General features: G+C 42.2%; 3 protein-coding genes across 4 annotated transcripts in view; 2 read left to right on the plus strand and 1 right to left on the minus strand.

Annotated features, from left to right (window-relative positions):
- Positions 1-2,155: 2,155 nt before the first annotated feature.
- Positions 2,156-7,230, plus strand: LOC120418295 (HEAT repeat-containing protein 3). The gene is made up of 2 exons (XM_039580625.2): positions 2,156-2,911; positions 5,687-7,230. The coding sequence occupies exons 1-2, from the start codon at positions 2,314-2,316 to the stop codon at positions 7,048-7,050; spliced, it is 1,962 nt and encodes a 653-aa protein (XP_039436559.1). The 5' UTR covers positions 2,156-2,313; the 3' UTR covers positions 7,051-7,230.
- Positions 7,231-10,246: 3,016 nt separating this feature from the next.
- The window catches only part of LOC120418290 (cyclin-dependent kinase 12), a 34,419-nt gene continuing 27,385 nt past the window's right edge, over positions 10,247-17,280 (minus strand). For both annotated transcript variants that reach the window (XM_039580618.2, XM_039580619.2), the window contains exons 3-6: positions 12,335-12,563; positions 12,119-12,279; positions 11,903-12,062; positions 10,247-11,764 (exon numbers count right to left, since the gene is read on the minus strand). In XM_039580618.2, the coding sequence (XP_039436552.1) occupies positions 10,475-11,764; positions 11,903-12,062; positions 12,119-12,279; positions 12,335-12,563 (1,840 nt within the window). In that variant the 3' untranslated portion in view covers positions 10,247-10,474. The remainder of the gene's footprint in view (positions 11,765-11,902; positions 12,063-12,118; positions 12,280-12,334; positions 12,564-17,280) is intronic.
- On the plus strand, positions 12,571-14,569 carry LOC120418294 (larval cuticle protein 65Ag1-like). The gene has a single exon (XM_039580624.2). It carries the CDS (start codon positions 13,357-13,359, stop codon positions 13,720-13,722), a length of 366 nt encoding a protein of 121 aa, XP_039436558.1. The 5' UTR covers positions 12,571-13,356; the 3' UTR covers positions 13,723-14,569.

The following is a 17,280-nucleotide window of genomic DNA, read 5'->3' on the forward strand; positions in this document are numbered from 1 at the left end:
TAAGCTGCAGCAGCATGTTCGTTATGCGTAGGTTCTTGGCGCGGTCAACTTCGCTGTCGGTACAGAAGCATCCACTCGTTCTGTAGGTCAAACACCGTGCTCCGTACTTGAGCAGATCGGACATGAAGAAGATGCCCCACAGGCCGATGTCCTTGATGCTGTGACACAGGTTGTCCACGGCGAGCTTGGATTTTCCTGCGAGCGATCCCACGAGATTGATCAGCGTGTTGGCGACCATCAGCGGAACATTGTCCAGGCGCCAGCGGTAGCGAATCTTCCCAAACGCGCATTTTCGAACCGGTGAATTGGAAGGGGTGTTTCCGTCGAAGGTGTTGCCACCCATTCTGAGGCTAGACTCGGCCAGTAAATGTAAAAAAAACGTTACTTAATCCACCTTTAGGCCTTCCTCTCGTTTATAGTGATTCCAACCCCCCTAAAGTGTCACACATGTTTATGGATCTCCCCTAACGTTCGCAGCACCTAAGAGGTCCTAATAAAAATAAGTGATGAGTAAAAAAACAGACTACCTACAGACTATTTTTTTTTCTCATAAAATTATTTTTATTAGGTCCTTTTCGGTACTGGGACCTGGTTAGGACCGAGTCGGGTTTTGTAATTACATTTGACTTAATAATTACAGAGGATCTTGTGTGTAAATGTTAGTGGGAGGGGAGCCGAACCTACAGACTATTTGTTAAGATTATACAGACACGGCCTTTGAGGAAAATGGCATCCCTCTACACGGCTTTTTCGTGGCGATCAGACCCGACCAGTTGAGGTTATGTAAATTCAGACCATTTTTTAAACTGCTTGTAATTTAAGATAGGTAGGGGAAATATGCCCATTTTAATCACTTTAAGCCGTCCGACCAATTCTCATCACTTTTGCCGTTTTCTGCTATAAAATCAACATTTTTAGATGTATCAACAATGGAGAGTTGCTTGCTCACTTTTGTTTGAGCTATTTATTGCTTTGGAACCGTCAAAAACACTTTATGAAAGCTGTAATTCATGATCAAAGTGCTGATAGGCCGATAATAGAAATAGGCTGAGAAAGGGTATAGTTCCCCTAAGTCAGATCTTGAAAATTCTTACTCCACCTAAAAGGTCTTCTCATATGCTTTCTAAAAATATATAACATGTGAGGGTTTCATGAAAAATCCACCCTTTTTACCATAATTTTAATTTAATATGAAACAGTTTTTTTTTAACATAACTTTTTAAATACATGGTAAAACTGCATGAATTTAAATAGCAACTTAGGGGACGTTAAGACGGATCGATTAAAACCATTCCGGCCAAAATCGGTTGAGCCTGTGACGAGATATTTCAGTGACATTGATTTGGTACACATGTCTACATACAGCCAAACACACCGACATTTGCTCAGCTGGTGATTCTGAGTCGATATGTACATATGAAGGTAGGTCTAGGAGGTCTAATTAAAAAGTTCATTTTCCGAGTGATTTTATAGCCTTTCCTCAGTAAGGTGAGGAAGGCAAAAACATTTGTGATATTGTGATAGAGTGTTACAAACAAAAGTTTATAAATGGGATATTCATGAAGTTCTTTATTCAAAATGCATTTACACAAAATCAAAAGTGAAATCGTTAACGTTCTAATAATTGATTAAGTCGACCTGATGCTTGACCACTCAGCTTTACTTAAACGGCTGGTACAGTGCTATCTGCCGCTCGAACTGCACTTTTGGACGAGCTTGATTAAATTTGGGAGTACATATTCTACATCAGAACCGCGGAACAGTAGCGGAGCGGCCAATTTGTTCATCATTCTCACTTCTACGAGTCGAACGTCGTCACCTAGTTTCGAGTTTCGAGAACGCCAAGGCAATGCTGCAGCATGTAGAGCAAACAATTTGATTTGATTTTTGAATCAAATTCTAATTCAGTAGTAGAAAGCATTTAAAGGACGTACAGATACACAATTCAAAGCAATTTTTAAATTGATATAATAACAAGTTGAAAAATTAAACTATAAAAACTCAACCAAGAAATCATTTTGTTCAAATTATACCAGTCTAAAAACACGTGCCACCACTCACATTCTCTGCTCGGGCCTCCTCCTCTCACGCGGTCACTCATTTTATACCACTCTTTGACAGCGGCTGTCTCTTCCGCAGCTGAGTGATGTTTTGCTTTGGGATCGTTCTGTCAAACGTGTCGTCGCAGTTTTCAGTCGTCGCGTGTGGTGCAATTTTCGCTGTTTTGCCGTCGTGCGTCGAAATCCCATGTGCTTCGTGTTTTGGCCGGTGAAGAATCTGCTCCAAACCTGGTTCCCGTAGTGCCCGCTCGCGATGGGGAAAGCCAAGAAGCCAAAGGTTCACAAGAACCAGCTGAATCCGACGGGGCTGGTGGACGTGGGCGCGTTGCTCAACCAGGAGCTGGCCAACGGGAAGTCGGAAACGCCGATCCAGGCCATCGTGGACCAGCTGCAGTCGGCCAGCGCCGAGGACAAGATCTGCGGGCTGCAAACGTTGGCCACGATCTGCCAGAATGACGTGAACATTGCGGCCGTGATTGAGAGTGAAATTGTGCGGATTGCGGCGGCGTTGCTGGTCGATGCGGACAACAGCATCCGGCATGCGACGGCCGGGGCGTTCCGGAATCTTTCGGTGCTGTCGGTGGAGATTTGCGAGTACATGGTCGATCAGGACGTGCTGACGCCGCTGCTGGCTCTGCTGAATAAGTACGCCGGGAGCGAGTGGAAGCCGACCTTTGATCAGACCTTGCAGAACCAGATGGACGAGAAGTCGGACACGTTCCTGCAGGCGGTCAGTTTGCTGTGGAATCTGTGCGAGAGCACGTCGGTCGCGCTGGACAGCTTTAATCAGTCGCAGCTGCTGGAAAGTTTCGTCAAATGTTTGGACTGGAATGTGTACGGGAAGGATATTGGTGAGTTGGAACCTTTAATCTCCTTAAGTTTAGTGTTTCATTTCAACAACCTTAACTTTTAAACGATCGCTCACTTATAGTTGTTCATCACGTGTAAACGTTGTTCAAATTTATGTAGTGGAGAGTGGTTAAAAATTGCTACCTGATAGCTTTAAATCATTTTGACTCATTTTTTTCATCTTACTGTATTGCAATAAGCCAAAGTAAGGCAATTTACTCACGAAAAATAAAAAAAATGTAAGAAGACATCTCGGTTTAGTTTTCAAAACGACGTATAAGCCAAACCCCTCTAGTGGAGAAAAACGAGGATCAAGTTTCATTCAATTCAAAATCATTGCTCTGACTATTAGCTTTGGTAGCTATATCAAGTAATCCGAAATTCAAGCAATTAATGTGTGTTTTAATCTTGACTCCTAAGCGTGTGAAGAATGATAGCAACAATAGCTGAGCGGGGACGATAATTCCGCGTTACACAGCAACGAAGGGAAATGTTCAAGCCGAAGTTTATGAACTGCTTGCGCAGAACTGGCCTCTTCGTCATCAACTGCCAGGACGTCGAAACTGCAGAATGGCTCGAATCTGTACTGGCAGACCTATCGCCATGGGAGGCTGCTGTACTAGAAGCTGTAGATCCAGACGTGATCCCAAGACTGAAGGTGATGGAAGGACTTTTCTATCGAAGCGCAGCAGTGGATAATGACACCATCATGTTGTACTTGGAGAGCCAAAATGACGGACCATATTATAAGCTTTCAGGGTCCCACAAAGCACCGTGTCCACTGCATTCAAAAATAATGAGAAGTGAATTGCAATGCAGGACAAGGAAAATCTGCGAAAATCTTGAAAAAGCTATAAAACGTGGGAAACAACCAACCGCTGTCCAGAATCCTGATCCGCGAAAAGGATGATGACGTTCTCGGTGACGAAGACTGGGTTCCAGATACCAATTGAAAGTAGATACATCTAACAACACCCTGAGTGATTCTAAGGCGCACACGAATCCGTTTCAGGAGTGAAATGGCATTTCAGGTTAAAACTACTTTATTTCAGTTGATTTTTTTATTAACTGAAACGCTCAAACTGAAACAGAACGAGCAAGAGAAGAAAGAAGGTCGTCTTTCTTTTTGTGGAACCGGTGTTAAGTTGTCCAAACTGCTTGCAGTGCCGTCACTAGCAAGCGCAACAGCCACTGTAGATACTGGTCAGCGCTATGAGTTTTGATACAACGGTGTTAAACTCAGGTATTGACAACGGGATTATTGTACAACTCGCTAAATTTTAGGGAAACTTAGATGTTTTGACCCTTTCCTATCTTCCCCATGTGGCGGAATTGGTTGAAGATGAATCCCAATACCAACCGCTTTGTTAAGAATACGGGATACATACATCTTAAGAAATTTCATCATAACGTGCTTTCAACCCTAATACCTATATCCTCAATATTCTTTAAGAACATGCCATCTAACTCGAAAATAAGTGCAATTGAAATTGTACATTTTTATCTCTTGAAAATATATTTATCATTTATTCAAACTGATATTGGTATCTTCATCCTTAAAAAAATGCGATTCCCAAGTATCAAAATTCAATTATCAATGTGTTTATAAATATCACGACGATTGCTGAACTAGAAGATAATTTTTGTAGTTATTTTCATGAGTAAAATGTGCTGTTTTGGCATATTACGTGTTGCAGGGTTTTTGAAAGTGTTTCATTTCGTCTTTGTCGAATAAGTTCCTTTTTTGAAGCAAGTAATTATTCAATTCTCGAACGAAAAAAATACTATAAAAAAATGCAGTACCCGTTTAAACTTCGTCATATATTATCAATTTACAGTCATCCAACATATTCGGAACACCCACAAATTCGGAACACTTTTGTGATAATTTATCAATAACATGGCAAATGTAGCTTTTCTGTCGACCCTACTATTTTTAGGGCCTTCATTTGGACATTCTCTTGCTATTTCACTAGTAAAATTAGTATTTTTTGAACAAAAAACCTCATTTCAAGACTATTTTATTCAGAGCAGCAAAACACTGCCTCCAAATTGCCTGTTCCATAATTGTGGGTTGTTATTGTGCCTCCCACAATTGTGGAACACCTGAATTTAACTGATATTTTAACAAAAAAAGTTATCAGACCACTTATAAAACATAACTTAGCTTGAGTTTCGTTGGTTTCAGTGCGAGAAGTCATTATTTTGTAAAAATTATGTACTCACGGAGAGAACCAAAGTTTGTTTACATCCGTAAGAAAAAAGTGTTCCGAATTTGTGGATTTCAAGGGTCAATGTTTTTCTTCAAAAACTTGATATAAAAATTTTAAATTTGCAGTTGTTCGATACATCATTCGAAAGATCGCAAGAAAAGCTTTCAAATGAAGGTAAAAGCGAATCATTAAGTTCAATTATCGATTTGCTATGATTTTTTGAGCGTTGGCCGATCTGTAAACCGTTCCGAATATGTGGGATGACTGTACAATGCTTCTACTAATGTCGCAAATTTCTGGATGGATCCGGAATATGATGATTTGTACCGATCAAATAAAATCATTATCAGCCTTTTAGTATTGTTCCCGGTCCACTGACACAACTTCAGTTTCTTCATCTCGTCAAGCAAGAAACATTAGGATGTAATGTCGGCATAGACATTATCAGAATCTTGATCAAATCATATATCGTACACGGTTTGCATCGTTTTTTCAACGAAAATGGTGTTTCGGAATTCACTCAAAATCTCAGTTTTTTAAACTTTACTTTTCTCCCCCTTCCAGCGGTCGCCGTGGCCCAGTGCCTGCTGGTCATCTCCGAGGACAACGCCGCGTCGTGGCGCATTCTGGTCAACTTTGGCACAGAGCTGCACTCGCTGCTGCTGCTGCCCGACGAGGACCATCCGACCGTGCTGCTGCGAACCGTTGCCGCGGGAATCATCGCCAACGTGCCGGCACTGGCCGCTACCTACAGTGGACAGTTGCTGCAGACGCTCGCCAAAACGCTGGAGGTCAATCATCGCACGGCCCTCGGTACGGTGACGAGTGCGTTGCCGCTGGTCGGCCAGAAGGACGTGGCGGCGCTGGAGGTGATCGAGGACGCTCCGATGGAGGACGAATCGGCGGAGCAGTCGTTTCAGCGGAGACGCCGTGCCGATTTGCCGTCGGACGTTGAGCTGGAGGTGCGGAATGTGGGTTGGTTGCTTCAGGCGCAACGGATTGCGGCGGAGATATTGACCAACATTTGCTCGACCGAGGAGGAAGAGTGGCAGGACGATATGGACGATGAGAATTTGTCGGAGGCCGAAAGTGTGCACGACTTTGACGCGGCCACCGGGATGAACGATAGTCTGCAGAATACCGACAAACTGCCGGTAGAGGTGCTGGAGGCGATCAAGACGATGTCGCTGGTGGAGAAGCTCTGGCAGAAGGCGCAACCGATCGCGGAAAATGTGCGGGAAATTCTCGAGGAGAACGACAGGAACTTGGTGAAGCGGGTCAACAATCTACGAGCGGCCGCGATGCTTTGCCTGCACAATCTTTGCAACAACATTACAGTGGAGGACCTCGGCGGTGCCGAAGCAGTCTACACAGTTTGGCTCGAACTGGGCCAGCAAGTGTTCCAAGGTCAGCAAAACCCAAAACTTCTGGAAGCTTCCACCTCCCTGATGCGGGCCACCCTCGAACATCTACGCAAGAGTCCCGAACTGTTCAAACAAATGACCGAGAGTGACCTGCAGCTGATGCTGAACGGTGTCAACGAGTGCCAAGACTCGGAAATTCGTGCCAACTGGCTCCGGATGCTGGGCATCCTCGGCTGTCTCCTCCCAGAGCCCCTCATCAAGCTGATCATCGACTTTGTGCTCGTCACCTGCCTCAAGGAGCAGGACCTCTGGACCGTCTCGGAAGCGATGGACTCGATGATGGACATCTTCGCCGATAACGACTGGCCCCAGCTGGTGTACGAGCTCGGCATGCCGGCCAAATGCAAAGAACTGGACCGCATCATGAAGGCCAAACTCAAGCAGAGCAAGCGCGAACTGAACGAACGCTACCCGGCCGTCTGCACCGTGCGGACCAACCTCAGCCGGTTCTGCAAGTATCTGGAGGCGGAGATGAAAAAGTTTCGACCCAACACCGAAGGTTGAGGCGTGCGAGCGGACGCGAGTGTGTGTGAATTGTAACCGTATAGAAGTCAACACTTTCTATAATCGCAAAACTGAATTGAATCACTAGTTTTTCACCCCAATTGCCTCTTTTAGTCGTTAGATGTAATAGAGATGTGCACTCAATAAAGTCTATGAATTCTTTTTGGTAGAAACTCTAAACGTGGTGGTTTTTCTTTTACCCAACCATTATCTGATCTCACTCCGTTTGCGGACGTCAAATTGTCAAATCCTCGGTTAATATTCCTTTTCTCGGTTTAAAAACTTATTTTAGATCGAAGATGCCGTGAAAGCTGTCACAAAAAAAACATTACCATACGAATTTTGAGAAGCGTTTTTAACTGACGATCTCCGACGAGGCCCACTTGCCATCTGTCGGTGGATACGCGCAACTCGCGAAAACTGTCATCTTAGGGTAGGCCTGGTTGCCAGGAATTTGTAACATCATTAGCAACTTTGCTCCTACGCCGGTTATTGTTAAAGGGTTGTGTTGCCGTTCTATCATCAAACAGTACCAGCCCAAGGACCAGTACTATGGTCTATTTCACAGCAGCCTGCACCGGTCCATTACCGAACAGTTGCGACCAGTACCGATTCCACTAGTATTAGTTGCACCTGTAACCGCTCAGGCATTGCAAGGCCAAGCTATGCAACCCCCAGTTCCAGCTGCCCGGCGTGAAGCACCGTTCCAAGCTGGCCAACATCCGGCTTTGGAACAGGCTCAGCAGGCTCATGTTCCGATCCAGGGTGACCAACAGCCAGTTCAGCCCCAATGGTCGATGCGAGCTCCGGTAAAAGCGCAAGGTAGGTACACAACAACGAGTACCGCGATCCAGTCTGGCCAAAACCCGGCTCCGGAACAGGCCCAAACTGGGCAATGGGTAGTTCCGTTTTAAACTCGAGAGAAAGCATGAAGTTTGGGATCCCCAGAAAAACGTGCACTTTCAATTTTGATAAAGGACTGCGGTGTCAATTAAAATTTTTGAAGTTGTCGCGCGTTACAATGGCAAGTCTTTGGTGTGTGTTCTAGGTACTCGAATCTTACGTACCAAGCAGAGATGATATCTGCAACGCAACTGTTTTCTGTTGCGTGAAAGCAGCAACATGCCGTGCAAACTTTTTAAACTAACAGAAAGACTCTGGAGGATTTAGCGTCCATCAGATTTATTTCAAACGATGGGAATTTTATTACTCTCACACACACAGCAGTTCCTTTCAAATGAAGATTGCCAGGACGGTCACCGGAATACCGAACTGATTTGGGGCAATGGAGTTGACACTAAATTTGTAGGATATTGGCCACACCCTGGAGTAGCCAGTGCCCTAGGGGAAGTTTCACCCGGGGGGACATTTACCGAACCATACAATTTGGGACAATATGGGCAACTAAATTCGTGGCCGTGACCCACGCTCACGAATATTACTCAATCCGTCACGAACGAGTCGAAAGCAGCATTCTTCAAAGTGCACCAAAATGGAAAATGAACCAGTCTAATTTGAAGGACAAAGTAAGATATGAGTTCTTTTCGGCCCTGTAGTTTACAGTTGAGTTCACAGAATCAAGCCGTCCTCTGGTGGTTAAGTCGTCCAAAACCAACGAGAAGATCGCTGCTATTAATCGGTTGGCTGACACGACTATAATGACAACAGACACAGCAAATATGAGCGACACTGCTCGTGCATATATTGAGATCCAATAGAAGCGCATTTTTTTTCTAAAATTGCACTATGAAACATCCCTTGCCCATTTTGACGCGGGAGACAATACGGAGCAGTGCGAAGATAATAATGACGAGGATGAAGTGGGCTCGGAAAAATTTTCTTAGCTTTTCGAGGTTCTCGAGGATAACAGTGAGTAAAATTGATAACTTGAAATTGATGTTAGATTTGTTGAGATATAGTTATCCATGCAATTTCTCAAAACTACTATAAGAGAAAGAAATACAACGAGTAAGATAAATTTAAGTCAGTGAAATTAATCATCAAATATATATTTGAAGAAACAGAATTCAAAATTTTCCCTGTAGTTCTATAATTTAGAAATACGTTGAAAACTTTACTTATAGTCAACCATGCCACATTATTTTATGGGAGATCTGTATTTTCCTAAAAATAAATCTGTATGTAATCTGTATCATGTCGAATTTGGATCCATACATTTTTTTTAAACAAAAGATTTAAGCTTTTAAATATTGCATAATTCAATTATTTAATTGTTGAAAAAAAAAAATATTTTCCCTAAAAGAGAACTCAGCTAGCAAAATCTAAACTTAGAAACATGTACCCTCCCTGTAAAGGCTTATGAATTGATCCCAGTTGGAAGGTTCTCCAAATCTCTGAATATCATATGTAACATCCTGGAGCAGAACTGTAAAATTCTAATAAAAACTATAATGAAAAAATAATTCGAGCCTAACATTTCAAAAGAGCACACTAGAGAGCACATAACATTTGTTAACAACAGTGGGAGCTCTGTGTTACTCTGTGGTGCACTGGTTTGTACCTATAGGTGAGTATATGCTTGCGTACCGCAAAACTTTTATCCGTGGACCGCGAATAGCGTTTAAGAGTTCGCGGAGCCAGCTCAGCGTTGATGCGCCGATAGATTATGTTTCCAGATCGAAAGGGTCCGGATCAATATTACGGGTTTAAACAGCTTTCTAAAATGCATACCCACAATCCTGCGAATAACCGTGTTCAGAGTTCAGAGAGAACTTTCAGCATACCAGCAAAAGATCTCCGGCCGTAAGAGTGATTTCATTTCGGGCTGTCATCGTTGAAAAAATTTCGACTTGTTGCACCTCTTCAACGGGACTCAGACGTACCGTAGACCGGATAAAGGCATCCTGTTAGGATTGTGTTAAGTTCCAGAATCTTCTATTTTCTTTAGTTATGCCGCCTTTTGACATTTTCACGCCGCATTTATTCGCTACTTCTTCTTCGCCCTCTTTCTGGCTCGGACCAAAGAGAGTGGGATTTCGTCTTCCGAGTTCGTAGTGGTCTCGGTTTTTCATCGCTACCAATGCAAAAAGTAAAAAAGATTTTTTCTTGCGTTTAATTTCCATACAGATCTTAGAGATGTGAGACAAAATTCTCCTTGAACGCTACGTCGGTGTTCATAAACATCAAAAAAGAAGTGGTCGAGCATGGAATTTCTTTCAACAAAACGTGTCAGCAATTTCATAAGGCGACGTTTTTATTGCAATAGTTGGCCATCGATAACAAGTAATAACTTACATCAATCTCTCACAGCTAGTTTCTAGTTCTAGTCAAGCATCATCAATATTTTGGGATTATCAAAACATCGCGCACGCGATGTAAGGCAACAAACGGTTGATTCACATTGAATAAATAAACTAAAACCTAATTCACTCCACCCAAACCAAACTGCTCGAACGCAGCGCAGCTAGCTTTGATTGTTCCCATTCCGATCGACGGCTGTCAAAACAGTGGTAGCCGCTCCGTTTGACGGCTGATTGACAGTGGCCGGATCGGCGAAATGACGACTTCGTCGCGGCTTGGGCAGCGGGTTCCAGTCGATGCAATCCTGGAAGGTGCCCACATCGTCGCCCTCGATTCCGAGCGATTTGGTGGGGCTCTTCTTGACCCGCAGGTCCGACTTGCTCAGCAGGTTGTCCAGGTTTTCGTCGGCCCCGTCGGGCACGTTGTCGTAGTAGGAGCCGCGCTTCTTGGTGGGTTGGGAGACTTGGACGGGTTCGTCCAGGTTGGAGCCCATTTCTTGTAGTAGGCGGGCGATTTCGCGCTCCCGTTCGTTCAGCTCGCGCATGTTGCGGTTGACGCTGTCAGTTGATTGGGCCGAGTACAGCGTACTTGTGGAGTCGTGGTTGACTTTGAGTAGGCTTTGACTTTTGTTGATGGATTCGATGATGTCGCGAACGGAGCGTCGCCGCTCGGTTCCGTCGTTGGGCGGGATGTTGACATCGCTCGTCGATTCGCTGATCTTCAGCCGGGCCGAGCCGATCTTGGCGTCAATTTCCGTCTTGATTGGTTCCACTTTATACTCAAACTCGTAGTTGATGGGCTTGATTGCTTTCGAATCCATGTTTTGGTCCTCTTCTGGCGTCGTTATCGCGGAGTCGGACGATTCGGTTATTCGAAGGACGCTGTCTCCGTTTTGCTTGGGTGGTTGGTTGCGGTTCTTGTTCAACCTTCTGGCCGGAATAGGTGTTTCGGGGAGGGCCAAGTTCTCGAAGTCAGGCTCCTCCGCGACCGGAGGAGTCTGCGGAACTGGAGGTGGGGTCGGTTTCGCGCGCGGGGATGGCAAGGGTGGCGGTTCTTCAACGATTCTCAACTCTTCAGCTTGGGAAATTTCCTCGACTGGTTCGGGGAGTTCCGAACTCGTTACCGTAACGCTTAGTGCCTGAAGATTTTTGGTAGCACCTTCGTTGGTAGAACCCGTCTCGGTGGTGACGACTTCATCCTTCTCCTCCACAATGACCAGATTTGTAACGCGATTGTTGTTGGCATCACTGCTCGATGTGGTTGTCGTTTCGTGGTTGGAAGCACTGCTGACGTTTACGGCGTCATCGGATGTGGTTCGCACGAAGGATTCGATTTCCGCCGTTAGGTTAGTCAGCTCCTGGACGTCCTTGGGATCTTCCTCCAGTGGAGGTGTCTCGTCGATACGCAAGCGAGTGCTGAGCTGCGAGGTGTCCGAGTTGGAGGATGTGTTGACCTTAAATAAATATATGTAGTTAAACTCCTAGTTACAAGCACTTACACGGAGAAAAATCAGTCCTCAAAATCGTGAACAAGCGTTCACGAATTTCTGAACCACGAACAAAGTGACTTTTCTCAGTGTAATAGAACTCACCATTCTCGGCGGTGGTGGCGGCGCCCGGCGCTTCTTCCTCGTCCGGGTCATACTCGACCGGATGGTTCCGTTGGCGCTGAAACCGCCCAGCGAGACGCTATCGTCCAGGGCATCTTCGTCGTCGAACGGGTTGGTACTCTTGAGACTAGTTTGGGACACCCTGGAATGAATTCGTTAATGTTCTGAAGAACTTTTAGGAGATTGTTGAGTCATTACCCAGCGGTCATTCCCCGTCCGGTTGTGGCCGTCGCCGCGTTGTACCGGGAACGTGGCGTCGACGTGACCATGGTGTTGTGCCCAGCGCCGCCGTAAGTCGCGAAGCCGTTCTGGATCGTGCTGCGGTAGCGATCGTTCCGGAACAGGCCGATACCGTTTTCCTGGGAAAGGGTGGTCAAGTTAGTTAATGAATCAGACTTGGGCAAAAGGACCTACCCTCTGCTGATCCTGCAGCGAGCTCCGATACAGCGTGTTCCGCTGGAACATCGGCGTCGTCGTGTTCGACTGGGTGTGGCTGATGGTGGCCCGATAGGCTGACGCATTGCTAATGGTGTTGTAATGCGACTCGGCATCGTCCCTCCTCAACGGCGGTGGACTCTCCGAAGTTTTGGTGACTCCCAGCGATGACGAGCGCTTCTTCTTGACGCGGAACGTCTTGAATTCCCTGAAAAGATGAGAAGAAAAGGTTGCATAAGTCGGCGTCATCATCTTCGTTAATCATCAACATCAGCTGGTTTTAAAGTCGAGTCTCCACGCCAACCCGACTCGACTGATAAGCTACTTATCTCGGCGGGAGCCGAGTACTCGAGCTTAATTCAATCAACTTCCAGCTGGAATTAGTCCCACCTAGTTCCAATTGATAAGCCATCAAAATTTAACGATGCAATTTGTTTGACCCCAAGACACGTCTTGGTCGTTGATCTTCATTTCGAGTCAATAATTTGTACTCAACTCAATCGAATTGGTCCAGAGAGTCGTATTGTAGGACCGCGGACTGCACTTTAATTGAGCTTAATCGAAGCTGGTTCACACACAATATGCGACTTCAAGTGCTTGGTTACTACAGCTAGTTGTGAAGTAGTTGTATCGAAGAGTTGAACTCAGAAGCGATAAAGTATGAATTTAGTGGCATGCGAGCTATGACTCTTCATAAACTGGGTCTAACAAGATTTGGCTTATTTTGTTGAGTAAGAAGACTCTAATTAACACCACTGACTAGCGCATGAGATAATGCACATTTCCAGGTCAGATTGGCGTGACGACAGGTTAGTATAATATCCTTGAGAGATGTTCAACTGTTTATTGACTTGAATATTTATCAAGGATATTGAACTTGGCTATATGCAACGAAGTCGAAAATTATCTATAATTCAAGTATATAAGCTGGAAGCATCTCCCAAATCATCACAGTGTAGCTTCCAACTTCCAACTAGTCAAATCGAAAAATAAGAATTAAAATGAACCCCCTCATCGCACTTTCGATCGCCCTGTTCGCAGCAGTTCACGCAGCTCCCCAAAGCTCCGGAACGACTCCGGTGCCGATCCTGAGTGAAAATTCCAACCTCCAGCCCGACGGAAGCTTCCAGTTTGCGTTCCAGTCGGGCGATGGTGTCCAGGTGCAGAATCAGGGCACACTGAAGGAGATTGAGGTGCCGAAGGCGGACGGAAGTGGCACCGAAAAGGAGCAAGTCATTGTTCAGAGCGGTAGCTACTCCTATCAGGCGCCCGATGGACAGCAGATCACGGTGACCTACACCGCGGACGAGAATGGATTCCATCCGCAGGGAGCGCATCTGCCGGTGGCGAATGCTAATGGACAATAGGTTGTAGTTGTATGATTCTTGAAGTTATCTAATATAATTTTGCTGTTTTATTTACTGTTGAGTTTTTATCCCTTCCAAAAAAATCCTATTGAAATAAAAATTCAAAGGATCGTTTTGCGACGAAATCCATAAAAAGATTCATTTGATTTGTTTTTTTTTTTTGCATAAACATCGGGGAGGCCTCATGGCGAAATCCAGTCTGCAAACCGCTGAAATATCACCGTCTCCTAGCGAAGCAAAGTGGAAAAAATGGATTGCGCAAAATAACCAATTTTGAATAATTCCATTTTCGGATGTTTTTTTTTTAAGATGTCAAAAAATGTCATTTTTTCAGCTTCATTTGGCAGTGCTGCCATTTTTTTAAATGTCGTATTTTTTTAGAAACTTTTATTTTAACTTCATTTTAAAATGTAAAATCAAATGTGCAATCGAAAAGTACTTCTCGTTAGTTTTGATATCGTGCATCGTTTTCGGTTTTTATTCACAGATTTTTATTTTTTATTTTTGATGATAATGTGATAATGTGAAAACGAGGTTTTTCTTTCAACACGAGCAGGGCTGCAAAAAGTCACGTTATCAACAACAAATAGAAGTTGGATGGCTTTAACTTAAACGATGCACGGTATCGAAATTTGTGTATTATACTTTTCGATTGCAAATTTGATAATTCATCTTAAAATGACATTTTTTTACATTTTTAAACGTTTTTAACCCTCTAAAACCCAACCCCGCCTTTAGACGAGCTTCGATTTAAAAAAAAAACGCCAAAAATCAAAATTTCATTGGAAAGAAGAACTCTTAAAATTTTAGAAAATTTATGGGTTTGAAGTTTAACTTGTTTTATATGACTTTGCCAATGTTTTTAAAAATGTCATTATTTTAGGGGTCAACTTTGGCTGTGTTTTTTTACTAACATTTTTACATTTCCTATATCTCAAAAAAAGTAATTTTTGTAGTGTCCCAGACTATGTCTCTACGCATTTTTTTTAACAATTTAAATAATATTGGTACCATTCTATAGCAGAAAATGTGAAAAACAAGCAAAAAATTGAAAAGTGCCTTAAAAACATGAAAAAATAGATAGGCAAAATGTAATGATAGGAGGTGCTAGAATAGGCCAAATACTACCAAAAACTTACATAAACTAAACAAGTTAAAATCCAAATTAAAATACTAAAATTTAAACAAGAAAAACATAAAACAAGAGAAGTGAAGTTTTTCGTAGAACAAAAGTTACTCAAAATGACCTCCTAAAGATGAGAAAAATAAAAAAAATCGAAAAAATGGGCAGTAGAGGGTTAAAAAGACATGATATATTATAATAATTGGCATCACAGCCAAATGAAATTTTGACCAACTTGTGCCATAGCTAAAAATGTGGCATTTTTTGTCATCTAAAACCTATCTTGAAAAAAGATTCAAAACAAAATAATTATGAGCAATTAAGTTATTTGTGTAAACATTCCAAGTGTAAAATAGGAAAATATTTTTAGCAGTATTCTATTTTATTTGGAATAGTTCTAAGCAATACCTCGAACTTTGCCCAAGACACCAAATCGATCAGAAAATTCGTTCTCATGATACTTATTTTGTAACATTTAAAAGTCAAAGACAAATTTTTATCAGAAAAAAAACACAAATATTAAATTTTCAAAAAAATGCTCATTCTTGAAAGAATTACTTAGAAGTTCATTTACATTAATTTCACGTCTAACCAGCAGGATCTTCATAAAAAAGTACTTCGATTTGGCTCAAATTTTACATGAGAGCCAACATAGTCGAAATGACTTAATTTTTTATTTGGCGTTAAGGGTGGTTTTGTCTGAAGCACGGTGATCCAAAAACTGCAATTTTGATGATTTTCACAAAAAAAAAACACATTTTTTTAAATTAACAAGATTCCGGAACGGCTGAACCAATTTCAGCTCGTTACGTTGCAAGGAAATGTGTCAAATCAGCCTTTTATTTCAAAAGTTCTGAGACATTTCAAAACATAGATGCATAGTGAATACACTGACAGATCAAATGAAAATTTGTTTGCCGATAAGACGGTCTTGGGAATAATGAGCTCACAGTTGAAATTATTTTTCTATTATTATTCAGGGTATTTTAAGTAACATTTAAAAAAATTATGAATATTCATTGACAGGAAACTGACATATGACTTTTTGAAAAATAAAAGATTTCGGTATAGAGCAATTCCAGCTCAAATCAGGAATTTTTCTGGTACTTTTGTACCCGACCCTCTCCGATTTCAATGAAACTTTGTAGACATGTTATCCTGGGCCTATATAAGCAATTTTTGTGTATATGGAGCCAATAGTACTCGAAAATAACATTTGAGAAGGGCGTAAGTTATTTAAATATTTTTGTATTTTGCAATTTAAAAATTACTGTATCTCGAAGCCGTTGCATCGTATCAAAAAGTGGTCAAAGACAAACTTGTAGGAAATTGGACGGGCTTTCTGAAAAAAAAAAAAAAACAAAAATACACGCCACATCTATGAGATTTTTTGATTTCTAAGTCTAAAACTTAAATTTAAAGTTGATGTCACGATTTTTTTTCGATCAAAATTTTTGAGGAAATAGCCTAAAATGTTACCAAAAGACTGATGAAAAATGCAGGATGGTATGTCTCTTCTAAAAAAATACAATAATCTGGCAAACTTATGGGAAATTGGACGAGCTTTCCGGTAAAAATATTTACGAGACTGAAAAACCAAGTCTGTCATATAGAAATTGCTGAAAACCACCAAAAAACCCGTTTTTTTAACATTTTTTTTTTAATACCGCTGTATCTTCCCAAGGATTGGACATAGGACAATGGTCAATATGGAGACTTTTATGTAAAATTGTCTGGAGAATCGATCCCCACTACTGGTTTTTAAAAATTTTGACGTTTAGACCACTTTGCAAAAAAACAGTTTTAGTAAATGATTTTTGTATTTTTTTAGAAGAGACATACCATCCTGCATTTTTCGTCAGTCTTTTGGTAACATTTTAGGCTATTTCCTCAAAAATTTTGAACGAAAAAAACCGTGACATCACCTATAAATTTAAGTTTTAGACTTAGAAATCAAAAAATCTCATAGATGTGGCGTGTATTTTTGTTTCAGTGTATTTTTTTCAGAAAGCCCGTCCAATTTCCTACAAGTTTGTCTTTGACCACTTTTTGATACAATGCAACGGCTTCGAGATACAGTAATTTTTAAATTGCAAAATACAAAAATATTTAAATAACTTACGCCCTTCTCAAATGTTATTTTCGAGTACTATTGGCTCCATATACACAAAAATGGCTTATATAGGCCCAGGATAACATGTCTACAAAGTTTCATTGAAATCGGAGAGGGTCGGGTACAAAAGTACCAGAAAAATTCCTGATTTGAGTTGGAATTGCTCTATATCAAATAAATCAAAATTATCATGCTTCTCCAATGAGTTTCCATTACATTTTGCTGTTTTTAATTACTTTGGTCACGGAACTCTCATGCCAAAATTTACCCGTTTTGTTACATCCTAGTACATATCCTTCAAGCCAACGCTGTCGTGCTATCT

Source organism: Culex pipiens, chromosome 2, assembly GCF_016801865.2.
Source record: "Culex pipiens pallens isolate TS chromosome 2, TS_CPP_V2, whole genome shotgun sequence".
Classification (NCBI taxonomy): Eukaryota; Metazoa; Arthropoda; class Insecta; order Diptera; family Culicidae; genus Culex; species Culex pipiens.

Bases quoted from the DNA above. Each gene is read 5' to 3' on its own strand.
- LOC120418295 (XM_039580625.2), top strand. From the start codon at position 2,314: ATGGGGAAAGCCAAGAAGCCAAAGGTTCACAAGAACCAGCTGAATCCG. The intron at 2,912-5,686 runs GTGAGTTGGAAC...TCCCCCTTCCAG, and splicing joins TGTGTACGGGAAGGATATTG to CGGTCGCCGTGGCCCAGTGC.
- LOC120418294 (XM_039580624.2), top strand. From the start codon at position 13,357: ATGAACCCCCTCATCGCACTTTCGATCGCCCTGTTCGCAGCAGTTCAC.